The sequence below is a fragment of the Jatropha curcas genome, chromosome 6, assembly GCF_041381405.1.
Source record: "Jatropha curcas cultivar XTBG-Jc1 chromosome 6, XTBG_Jcur_1.0, whole genome shotgun sequence".
Taxonomy (NCBI): Eukaryota; Viridiplantae; Streptophyta; class Magnoliopsida; order Malpighiales; family Euphorbiaceae; genus Jatropha; species Jatropha curcas.
Genome location: NC_143156.1, coordinates 26,072,252 through 26,084,624, shown reverse-complemented (window position 1 = coordinate 26,084,624; position 12,373 = coordinate 26,072,252). Strand labels below are relative to the sequence as shown.

General features: G+C 32.7%; 1 protein-coding gene across 4 annotated transcripts; it reads left to right on the top strand.

Annotated features, from left to right (window-relative positions):
- The first annotated feature begins 498 nt into the window (after positions 1 to 498).
- On the top strand, positions 499 to 8,254 carry LOC105641094 (Transmembrane amino acid transporter family protein). Of its 4 annotated transcripts, none has more exons than XM_089723119.1 (13): positions 499 to 589; positions 1,606 to 1,824; positions 2,599 to 2,906; positions 3,773 to 3,987; positions 4,236 to 4,259; positions 4,980 to 5,160; positions 5,615 to 5,834; positions 5,972 to 6,107; positions 6,232 to 6,255; positions 6,825 to 6,966; positions 7,130 to 7,173; positions 7,263 to 7,325; positions 7,943 to 8,254. In XM_089723119.1, the coding sequence occupies exons 2-13, from the start codon at positions 1,637 to 1,639 to the stop codon at positions 8,039 to 8,041; spliced, it is 1,644 nt and encodes a 547-aa protein (XP_089579245.1). In that variant the 5' UTR covers positions 499 to 589; positions 1,606 to 1,636; the 3' UTR covers positions 8,042 to 8,254. The 4 variants fall into 4 exon arrangements, with proteins under 4 accessions (XP_089579245.1, XP_089579242.1, XP_089579244.1 ...); XM_089723116.1 differs by having other exon boundaries at positions 553 to 694; XM_089723118.1 differs by lacking the exon at positions 499 to 589 and adding an exon at positions 728 to 1,213.
- The last annotated feature ends 4,119 nt before the right edge of the window (positions 8,255 to 12,373 follow it).

Below are 12,373 nucleotides of genomic sequence, written 5' to 3'. Positions count from 1 at the left end.
ACTCATCAGTCCCATTTTGTTTGCTTGTTATCCATATTGGGATGTTCCAAAATGTTTGCAAGGTTTCAAAATTTGTACATTGAAATAATTATTTTTCCTATAATAACCTTTGTGGTTGTTCGTTAAATGAAGAACTTTTATTAATATCTTAATTACTTAAGGATAAAAGAATGTCAAAATAATTTTTGTTGATTGAATTTTTAATATGTATATTTTGTCCAACCATGCAAATAAAATAGAATAAAAAAAGTATTAATTAAGAGCAATATAGTTAATTTACTCAATAATTTATTGTAATCTAAACACGTTTTATGATTTTTTTTAAAGAACGAGAAAATTCGAAGAGAGGTAATAACAAAAACACATTTTACTCGATAATTTATTGTAATTTAAATAAATTTTACGAATTTTTTTAAGAATCTCCCCATCAATGCTAAAAAAAAGAAAAAAATAAAATAAAAATAATTGTTCAAGAATTTATATTTTCGCTGATTCGCTGCACTTTATTTTTCCGTGCCTCGCATCTACGTAGAGGGAGAAGCAAACACATAATACAAGACAAGCAACGTACAAAAACAAACAAAAAGAGGTAGTGGGTGGCTAATTTCTCTCTTTCTGGTTTTCCTTCTTTTTCTCGATAGTTTCTTTCGCCAGATCCCAGATTCTACATAACTCTCGATTCACGAGTAAGAAGGTTGATTTTCCACTTTCTGCTTTCCCTTTCCTTCTCTTTTAAACCCTTTCTTTACTTTTAAGCTGCTTTCTCTCTCTACGTGGTGGAATGTAATTGCAGACTTGTTACAAGAAAGTAGTAGAACAAGAGGAAACAACAAACGGAAATCTGTTTCTTTTTGGTTGCTCAGAAACTTGTCCAAAATAGAAAGTTACAACTTTTCTCAATGATTGTTTTTCCAAGAAAAGAAGAAAGTTCACATTTTTCGTTGCAGTTTCCTGCGTTTCACCCACCCTTTTCTTGTATTTTCCCAGCAACCAAATAGAACAAAAAAATAGATTGTGAAATTTCAATTTGATTAGTTCAAACTTCAAAATCTGCGAATCCGCGCTTCTTTGTCTCTCTTTCTTTTCTTTCCTTCTATTCCTGTGTTTAACGGTTTTATATTAATCTTTTCTTTCCTTCTATTCCTGTGTTTAACGGTATTATATTAAAGATACGCATTAAAAGACTCCTTTCTGACCTGGCGTAAACGTTTTGGTATCTTCTTTCTCATATTTCTTGCAATTTCAACATTTTGGTGTCTTAACTTCTGCCTTCATTTAGTTACCATTTTATGTCAATGATACCTTCCGGAACAATCTGATATTTTCTTTTCTTTTCTTCTCTTTCCTTTCCTTTCTGTTCTTTTCTTTTCTTCTTTCTTGGTAAAAACCTTCCGGTTATATCTTCATCACTTTCATTTTGGTTTTTGAGATTTGCTTCATTTCTTTTAACTGTAAATCTTATTGCCCTTGAAATCAAGTCTTGATCTTGATCATAAGTAAACACTAACTTATAGAAGATCGTATTATTGATTTATTTTAGGAGACATTTTAGTTTTTCTCTCTTTCTTAATGATATAGTAACTGAGATTTTTTTTTATGGATCAGTATTTGAGAAGAGAAAGAAGAAAGGGAGAAAATGAAGAATTCTGTTTCGGAACAGAGTTTTTACATAGAGAGTGAAGAGGAAGATGAATATAAGGAGCACAACAGAGGTGAAGAAGGTGAAGATGATGGAAATCAATCAGATTCTGATTATTCTTTAGCTGGAAACCGACAACAAAGCAAACCCGGTTCTTACACGACCTCTTGGCCTCAAAGTTACAGGTATGCTTTGTATTCTGCTTCTACTCAGTTTTCTCCATACCTTGGTTAATTTTAGATTTTGAGGATTCGTAACTTTAATCATTATTTATGTAAGTGTTGGTGTCTTTTTTTTCCTTTGTCAAATTCTGTGATGAATAGTGCAGTCAATCTTTTGGAATTTTAGAATGGCAGCAAGGAAATTACTAGGGTGGATTCTGTGTAATGATTAAGTTAATTCACTTGTAACTTGAAGATTATGGGTTCATTTTTTCGCAAAAAATAAAGGGAAGCCTGCATATATCAACCTTTTCTAAAGCTCACAAAGGTAGGATAAGTAATGTATTGGCTCATCCCTTAAAAATGCAATAAGAAACAAGAATAGTAAAATCTGTTTAATTTAATTAAAACTTAAGATATTAATATGGTTTAGACAAAAAAACAAAAGGTAAGTACTTTATTGATGTGCTTTGCCATGCACTAATTATGCCTATAATTTGATTTTTCAAGTTGGCAAGAGGAAGATTAACTCGAAAAACTAAGACATATTGATTTGGTAGGCGTAACATACATAGCAACATTGAAGGATTAAAGGAAATTGAATTAAGTTTAATATGCCTTGTATGAAGATATAGAGTAAGTACTGTACTCATCCTGCAATCTTTTGTGTGTTATTTTTGTATGATAATGGAAGAGATTCATCATTTCCCAATTAAAGGGATCAAATCTATTAATTAAATCTCAAAGTTTTTTCATAAAATTTGCAGTGCATTGATCATTTTTTGATTGATTTTATAGGCAGTCGATTGATCTATATAGTAGTGTACCATCTCCAAGTATGATATTGGGAACTCCTACACTATCAAGATTAAGCAGTTCATTTCTATCCTCTTCTCTAACAAGGAGACACACACCAGAATCACTACCTTCTGTAACTAAACCTCTAATACCACCAAAGGTAGAAAATGAGCAGCTTTCATCACATTCAGCACTTCCTCCAATTCCCTCGAGAAGGTCTTCAATTAGAAAGGATGAGAAACCATCCCAGGTTGCACATGGACTTCCTTTGTCTGGACAAAGCTCCTTTGGACAGGCCGTGCTTAATGGTAAGTTTGATGACGGAACCATTCATTTATTTATGTTAGTTGTGTTTAACTTAATAGTATGATAAGTAGTCAAGACGCAATAGAATAGCTAAAGCATATTAATGTTTTTTCATGTGTTTTAAGGAATAAAAATATTGTTTACCACAGAATTGTAGTTCTCCCAACTAAATGATAAGTTGTCAATCATTAAAATTACCACAGTAACATTGTTGTCTTATTTGAAGTTACAAAAGATTAGTGAATTGTCATTAGCAGTAATCCAACGTATGTCTGTCCTGCCACTTGCTGGCCTTAGGATTACCACAACTTCCAGATCTTATCCTCCCTCAGCCCTTCAATTGTAGGGACCACATAGACCAATCATGTGGATGTTTGATATAATACCTTATATCTTTTGTAACAATCATTCCCTTAATTCATAATTAAGCAGTGGCTGTCTGCTACAGCATCTTGTATTTTAGCATGTTCTTGATTCAATTAATATGACTTTCATCCAATAATTCTGATAGAAAATGTTCTTTATTTCTATGAATAAAATATAGGCTATCTGACTTGAGTTTGTCTTTTGCCCATTATTATCTTCTATTATAGGCATAAAGACAATCACGTCTATATTCGTCATGAACTGTGGCTAAATCTCTATTGCACATGCTACACATGAAAAAGACCAACTAAATTACAAGAATGTCCATCTAATTGTTGCTATAATTTTTCCCTCTAAAAAAAATTTATTTTTAGTGTTATTGTAGATTAAATGTTAACTAATTATAAACCATCTGGATTGAAATTGTTGCCTATTGTAACTAATCAACTTTGAAATGCGATGATTTGATGGTCAACGGGTTCTTATTGTGGTTGTAATGAAGGTATGAATGTTCTATGTGGAGTTGGGATTTTGTCTACTCCTTATGCTGTAAAAGAAGGGGGATGGCTTGGGCTTTCTATATTGCTCATATTTGCAGTTCTTTCCTTTTACACTGGGATGCTTCTGCGTTACTGCCTGGACAGTGAACCTGGGCTTGAAACTTACCCTGACATTGGCCAAGCTGCATTTGGTACTATTGGTCGGATTGCAATCTCTGTAAGTATACTTGCGAATTTTCACTTCAAGAAACATTCATAAGATGTGTAAATAATGTACAATCTTAATTATTCAGCACCTGACGAAATATGCACTAACTGAAAAATTAGCAGAAATGCAGTATTGGTAGTTAGATAAAAAATAACTAAATGACTAATGGACTGAACCTACATGCTACATCTTGCACTTACAAATTTGACTAGTCACCAATCTTGATGATTTTACCTTTTTTTTTTTTGTGGTTGCAGATAATCTTGTATGTGGAGTTATATGTAAGTACAGCTGGCCTTTTCAACATGATTCACTTTTCTTTGCTTTAACCAACCAATAATAGTTGTCTAGGAAAGATGCATGATGAGCTAGATTCAAAATGGGCTCCACTTTTAATATTATTGGCTTCCAGAATTTGGATCTTGTTTCACTGAAACTTCAACTTTTGTCTGTGAACTGTTAAATGACAAAGGCAATGTACCAGAGGCTTCTTCTCATGATGCGTGTCTCACATTCTTTCTGATCTGTTAGCTGCTGGATCAAATGAGTGGCTACTTGTGTCATTGCCTCATATTTGGCCCATATTTCCAACAGCTTGACCAATACACCATTTGATAAATCTCATCCATTTTGCTTTAAATGCATCGACAAACTTTGTTGTCTTAAAAAAAAGAAAAAAAATAACAAAAAGGAGTGACCTTTTAGGCTTAATTCTTTGAACATCTCAATGGTGGTGTAAATTTGTGGAAATTGAACTTTTAGGCTTTGTTTAGTTGGTAGGATGGAATAGCGAAAAAGAAAATAAATATTCCATTCTGTGGAATATTTACTATTCATTAATGTAATATTTGTGTAAAGCATCTAACGGACTAATGGCTCATTTCGTTTTCTTGCTTTTATTATTTTAATTTTCTTTTTCCAATAGGGCAGAGTATACTAAAGATTTTGAGAATCACTTCATTACTACTTAGTTTACCTAATTAAATCTTCTTAATGTGCAGGCTTGTTGTGTTGAATATATAATCTTGGAAAGCGATAACTTATCCTCATTATTTCCAAATGCACATATAAGTTTGGGTGGATTAGAGTTAAATTCATATCATTTGTTTGCTCTTATGTCTACCCTTGCTGTTCTTCCAACTGTTTGGCTTCGAGACCTTACTGTTCTTAGCTATATCTCTGGTGAGTTTTTGTAACTCAGGTTTTGTTTGGTGGGCTGTAGTGAAATGTCATTATGTAATATAATCTAATCTAATGTATTTCTAGAAATGCATTTGATTATATTACATTACATTTCATTACGGATCACGGAAAGAAATATATGGTTTTTGTTGTATGTTGGAAATGTTGTTTAGATGCCATTGAAGTCATAAAAGTTCCAAAACAGCACTTTCAAACTATTTTTCATTAGCATCTAAAATTGGTGCTTTTGGGGAAGTAAGTTCAACGATAAATAGACTCTAAATTACCTTTCTGGATTTCAAAATTTTATTCTTTGAGCCAAGCGGTCTCAATCAGAACCATAGGAACTCAGTTGCTACAAGTTAAACTATAGCTAATTCTTGTGATCTATGAAAAAATCTGGTGCAAATTGGACAAGCAAGATAGAGTTCTTAGATATCCTTTTTGCTTGCAGCTGGTGGTGTTATTGCATCAGTGTTGGTGGTCATCTGCTTATTTTGGATTGGTCTGGTGGATCATGTTGGCATTCGTAGTAAAGGGACAGTACTAAACCTCGGAACTCTTCCTGTTGCTATTGGTCTCTATGGTTATTGTTATTCAGGACATGCTGTCTTCCCAAATATCTATACATCAATGGCACAGCCTAACAAATTTCCTATGGTGCTCTTGACATGGTAACTTAACATTCTCGACTGGGTTCTTAACTATTAATTAAAGCAAACTCAAGTATTTGAGTCTTCTGAAATATGTCTCTGTAATTGTATAAATTCCTAGTGCCAGCTCATCTCACTTGGTTCTGTTATTCATTCAGCTTTGTTCTTTGTGCTTTGATGTACGCTGGAGTTGCTTTTATGGGGTACACAATGTTTGGAGAATCAACAGTGTCTCAGTTCACTCTTAACATGCCCCAAGATCTAATTGCCTCAAAGATTGCTGTGTGGACTACGGTACGCTCATTATTTTTCAAAATTGATTAGCAGATTGCAAAATTTGATATGAATGAATTTTTCTCTTTAATAATTAGTGTGCAGACTGGAACTTATAAACCATTATCGTTTGCTCGTTTTGCAGGTAGTTAATCCATTTACCAAATATCCTTTTCAAGAATGATATTCAAATAATGCACAGCCAAGCTGATTATGACCATATAGCTCGTAATTAAAGCCCATTTGGCATTGCTATTGCAGGAAGCATATTTTCGCCAAAATGAGGAGTAATTTTGTTGGCTCAATGGATATAAATATTTGCAATAGAGTTAGTTCTATATCAACACAAAGCTGATTTTGGGAAAAGCTCATGTTTGAAGTTTTTTCCAAAATCAGTCTTGGACCCGTAGAAAACTCTATTACAATTGGGTATATTTATAGACCAACTACATTACTCAAAATCTGCTACTTGGAATGATAATACCAAATGGACCCTTTGTCAGTTTAGCCTGTTTTTTTCTGTTATACTTTGTATGCAAAGCATAGGTCAGAAATGACTATAATTGTAAAATTGCGGAAAAGAAGAAGAAGAAGGAAGCAGAAAATGTCTACCAAAGTAAAGATATTAACATTTTTGGGTATTATTTGAAGTTCACTAACGGAAATAATTTATTTTTATTTCTTTTTGCTTCAATTATTCAAGAAAATTTATGTTTCTCCTTAATTAGAAACACATATGCATTAACCATATCTCCAGTAGCAATGAGTCTGGAAGAGTTGATACCACCAAACCATCTGAAATCTCACATTTATGCTATTTGCATTAGGACAGCACTGGTTATCTCCACCTTGCTTGTTGGTCTCACCATTCCATTTTTCGGTCAGTATCTCTTCATTTAATTTCTATTTTCTATTTATCCAGTTAAATTGCCCGTAAGACACTTCTCTTGGAAACTGAAAGGACTTTTTCATTTTCTGTAATCATTTGAAGTCTAAATTTCTTTTATTTCATATCCTCAGCTAACATTTTTATGTTTTCTCAGGTTTGGTGATGTCATTGATAGGATCTTTACTCACAATGCTTGTAGTAAGTTCTTTTCTATTGTGTAGTTTGAACATTGAAGAAACATTAATGCCTTTGCTGCACTATATGCTAAAATCTAACTTTTGTGGCAGACCTTGATACTTCCTTGTGCTTGTTTTCTGAGTATCTTGAGATGTAAAGTAACCAGATTTCAGGTATTTCTGCCATCTATTAAACCTTTTATCCTTTTTTTTTTTTTTTTAAAGTACTGATCTGTTGAGCATATGGTTGTTTATTGTTCTATAATACCTGCATAGATTTCTCCATTTCATTGCTAAATTTTGAAGGAAATTTAAGAATAATCTTTTAATTTGCAAAAACACTTCTTTTTCCATCGCTGTATTGCATATTTTTGTTTGCTGAACTGTATGAAATAGGATAACAGAAAGGGTAAAGGGAAGAAATCAAAATTTTCCAAATGAATATTACTTGCTAATTCTTTTGTTGGAAACCATAGAATTCACCTTTTTTCAAGTTAAACAAGTCATTTTGAAAGAAATGAGATCATGTTAGAGAATATATGATTTTGCAAGATACATTCATGTAATAAGAAGTCCACATTACCCTTATTTAAATTAAACATTTCTCCTTATAATTGAGGGTAAAATAGAAATTTAAAACTTATTACAAACACATAATTTCTATTACAAAATCATTGAATTTCATTAATATAATAGAATTGTAATGTAAAAAATTTATCATAAGCTTTAGTATTGCTTAATTTCAGTGCTGATACCCTTTCTAAACATCATTTTTTCCCCCTCTTTTGTAGGTCACCCTTTGTATCATAATCATAGTGGTAGGGGTCATATCATCAGCTTTTGGAACTTACTCAGCCATCTCTAAAATTGCTGAGAGTTTGAGCAGCTGAATTTTTATGTCTCCAACAGTGAGGATTAAAATCTTGATTTTCTGGACTATATTCTGCCTTTTTTTTTTTTTTCCTTGTTTCAAATTTTGTATTGTAACCTCAGTTCCCTTTAATGCATTCATAATGAAATTTTGATATGTTTAGTGACAGCACTTAAAAAACAAAAAGATGAGTTTATATTTTATCTAATCTGGTGAATGTTTATTTCAGTAATTATAAGTTGGTGCCATTTAGAATTAGAATACTTATAGAATGGAACTAAAGAACATGCATCTTAGACTGGTCAGATTGAATTTTCATTTTTTTAGAAAAATATTCTCTTTGTAGTTTATTTATCTATTGTGCAGTAAATTTTTTTGAGAAGTGTAATAATTTTTTAGCTTTGTTAATTTTTGTTGATTAATTTCTTATTTATATTTTTTCCATTAGATAGTTCCTTAACATTCTTAAAGTAAAAAGTTTGTGAGATTAACAATATATCATTGAAGGCTAGTATTATTGTTTTTTATTTTTATTTTTATTTTTATTTTTTTTGAAAGGAAGGCTAGTATCTTCGTTATGCAACAACTTTTAGAGTAATATAGCCAAAACAGTATTTTGGGTGTCCAAAAATAGATTTTTCCAATAAAAATATTTTAAAAAATATCATTAAATAGAAAAGTATTTAAACTCAGCGGGTAGAGTTACATTAGCCAAATCTGTCCTCACAGCTCTTACATACCCAGGGCAGTGTGACAAGTTTGATAGGAAAGTTCGCAATTTTGTCTGGGGATCCAGACAAGGCCGCAATAATATCCACCTCGTGCATTGGGATTGGGTGACTATGGCTAAGGAGTTTGGTGGGTTGGGAATTCGAAAATTGTGCACTGGGATTGGGTGACTATGGCTAAGGAGTTTTGTGGGTTGGGAGTTCGAACATGTCGCGAAGTAAACTCAGCTTTTCTGGTCTTAAGAGGCAAATATATGCAAGGGTATCAGGCTTGAGGATTTTAAGAAAAGAAGTTCAGCCTCTATTGCGTGGCGTAGAGTTATGAATTGTCTTCTTCTTTTGTCTAAAGGGCTACGGAGGGTGGTATGTAATGGCTACTTTACTTCCTTTTGGAAGGAGTTGTGGTTGCTAGATAAACCTTTATGTAACGTTTGCAGTTGTGACGTTCCAGATCATTTGTTTCATCTCCCAATTTCTTCTTTTTGGCATAATGGAAGCTGGGAATAGGACTTCGAGTTATTTCTTTCTCAGTCGGTATGTGATCTTTTGGAGGCTATTGTTCTTACAGATGATGTGGATGTCGTGGATGAGTTTAGTTGGGCCGGTACTATGTCGGGTCTAATTTATGTAGTTGGGCTAGTATTGCGTTAGGTCTCTTTTCTATTGGATCTGCTTATCGACTTGCTAAGACGGGAGCGAATGAGGTTCTTAATAGGATCTGGTCTTGGGTTCATAAGTTGCCGGTTGCTCAGAAGGTCTGCATGTTTTTATGGATTTTCCAACATCAACGTCTTATGGCGAACCAGGAAAGGTGCAGAAGTGGGTTTATAGATTGCTCTTTGTGTGGGGTTTGTGGATCATCGGAGGAGTCTCTTGAGCACATGTTTCGCAATTGTTTCTATGTGAGACGGCTTTGGGATCACGTATGGACAGCTGATTCTCTACTGGATTTTCTGTCTTGGCTACACTTGGAATGGTTTTCTCGGGGACACCTCTTAAAATCCTACAGGTTTGATTCTTTTAATCCGCTTGTGATTTTAGCACTTGCTTTATGGAATTTGTGGGGTTGGAGGAACACAGTGGTTTTTCGACATGAGTGGCATGTCTAGGCAAAGTGGCATAGTTTGCTTTCCCAGTTGAAGGTTAATGATGCTGCATGGATTCTAAGGTTAGCAGCAATGTCAAGCTGGGTCATGGGATACTCCATATTGCTTAGTCCCCACCTTCTTTTGGGTGGGTCAAGGTGAATATCGATGGGGCAGCGAAAGGGAACCTAGGTCCGAACAGGTGCGGAGAAATTATTTAGGAATTGAAGGGAACTTGGCTTATTGGCTTTGCTGTGCATTTAGGCCGATGCACATCAGTGGTTGCTGAGTTTCAAGGGGTTATAAATGGTTTAATCCAGGCCTGGGAGCAAGGGTGGATTCTTTGCTAGTTGTGAGGACTTTGAATAAAAGGGACCACATCACTCTGGTTTGCTAATTTGATTCGCCCAATTCGGGCTATGTTGGCTAGGGAATGGCAAGTTGAGTTGATTCATTGCTATAGAGAAGCTAGCCAAGTTGCTGATTGTTTGGCTAACATGGCGCTTATGGTTGAGGTTTCTAAATTTATCTTCCAGGTGCCTCCAAACCAGGTGTTGGATAACTGAGATGGGACCATCGTGGGGTTTCTTGGCCTAGATTGGTTTTAGGATAGTTTTATGTTTGTTTTATTGAGGTTTTGTCCTTCCACTAGTATCTAAAAGAAAACAAAAAAAAGAAAAATATTATGCTTGCACCAAAAAGAATTACATGGTCAAAACGTAAATTGAAAAATATATCTATACAACTCAAGATTAAAAATTTAGAAATTAATAAATTTACTAACTACGCATGGTTTGATTAATTTTCTCATATCTTGTGGAAAGTAGAAGATTTTGAATTCGAGTACTCTCCATCACAAAAGTTATCAAATGAGAGGGTTAAAATTAATGAATTTAAATAGTTTTTGCATATAGAGTGTAGATGTATAATATTGGATCCGTCTTTCATTTTTTCCATATAATTTGTGACTTTATCCTTAACACATTCTTCTATACTTAGTATATCATATTGTCCTTTAACAAGTCAACAAATATATAAATTTGGCTCTGAATTTTGACATATTCTTTTTATGTTTCTCTTAACTTTATGGAATTTCAATCATGACTCTGTAATTTTACATTTCAATAATAACTATTTTTTTTTCTAAAATGTAATGACTTTGCAGATGTTCAATAATAATACTATACTTTTATATTTCATTTTGGCTAGAGACATAGTCATTATTGAAATGTGAAAGTGCTCGATCATAATTGAATCCCTACAAAATTCAAAAACCCACAACAGTAAGTAAGTTAAAGTTCAAAGTTAAATTTATGTATTGAGCCGTTGTTTTTTTTGGGGATCGGAAGATATAATATGTCATCTTATCACTGATATGCTCTTCATGTAATGATGAACCATATTCAATAAGACACAGTTTTGCATTGCTGAGAATTAAGGATGGCAAAATGTCATGGTCATGCGAGGACCCGCCCAAATGGAGCCGATTTTTTACAACAATTTAATGACCGTCTTTGAAAACTGATTTACTTTGAATATTATATAACGGGGAATGGTGCGGAGACGATATTAAAATGCTCGTCCGAAACCACTCCGAATAAATAATATACATATATAAAAATATTTTAATATATTTCTTATCAATATTATATATATAATACTAATGTATTTTATATATATAATTTTTATAGATGAGATGAGTCATGAGCTGGATCAGTTTTATTCTTTTAACAAGGTAAGGATGGGATGAAATTTTTTTAATCCGTCAAGTTTCAAGTGAGGTCGAGGTAGACATTAACCCCTCGAAACTCTGCATTGCCATCTCTATCAAGAATAGAATGCCAAGCCATGGAAGCAATAATTTTATCTAAAATATTTACTCTCTTCGTTTTATTTTATTTGTTTATTATTTCTTTTTTAAATGTCTCAAAATATTTGCAATATTTCTAAATTTATATATTTAAATAATTATTTTTCTCATAATAACAATGATAGACTTTTATTAATATCTTAATGGAATTAAAGGTAAAAAAGGGCAAAATAATATTTATTGACTAAATTTTTAATATGCGCGTTTTATCAAATCATACAAATAAAATAGGACGGAGAGAGTATTTTTTTTTCACCCTATGAAGCAAATCGTGCATTTTCAGCCGATTTGGTGGGCAAAATGAACATATGTATTTAATTGAAAGTGTAACTCAGTTAAGAAAAGCTCATTTATAGGCTTTTGTATATTAAACCTAAGTTGAATGAGAAATATGAGCATTTTTCGTTTTAATGCAGCAAAAAAATTCTACTCGCTTAGACATTTAATTTAAGAAAAATTGAACACTAAAATAGAAAAATCCACAAAATTCAACAACAATTATATAATGAAAAAATTATAAATTATTATTCTATTTTTCTATTCTAAAAATTACATTATAACGTCTCCATGTCTTAGTTCCGTTACAAACATATATCTTCCTGCACATTTTATTTCGTAAGTCAAACAAAAAATAAATAATAAGAAGAAAGAGATAATATTATTGTCCA

Excerpts from the sequence above, each read along its gene's own strand:
- LOC105641094 (XM_089723119.1), top strand. The coding sequence starts at position 1,637 with ATGAAGAATTCTGTTTCGGAACAGAGTTTTTACATAGAGAGTGAAGAG. Across the intron at positions 1,825-2,598 it reads TCTTGGCCTCAAAGTTACAG|GCAGTCGATTGATCTATATA; the intron begins GTATGCTTTGTA and ends TTGATTTTATAG. Across the intron at positions 6,967-7,129 it reads TCTCACCATTCCATTTTTCG|GTTTGGTGATGTCATTGATA; the intron begins GTCAGTATCTCT and ends ATGTTTTCTCAG.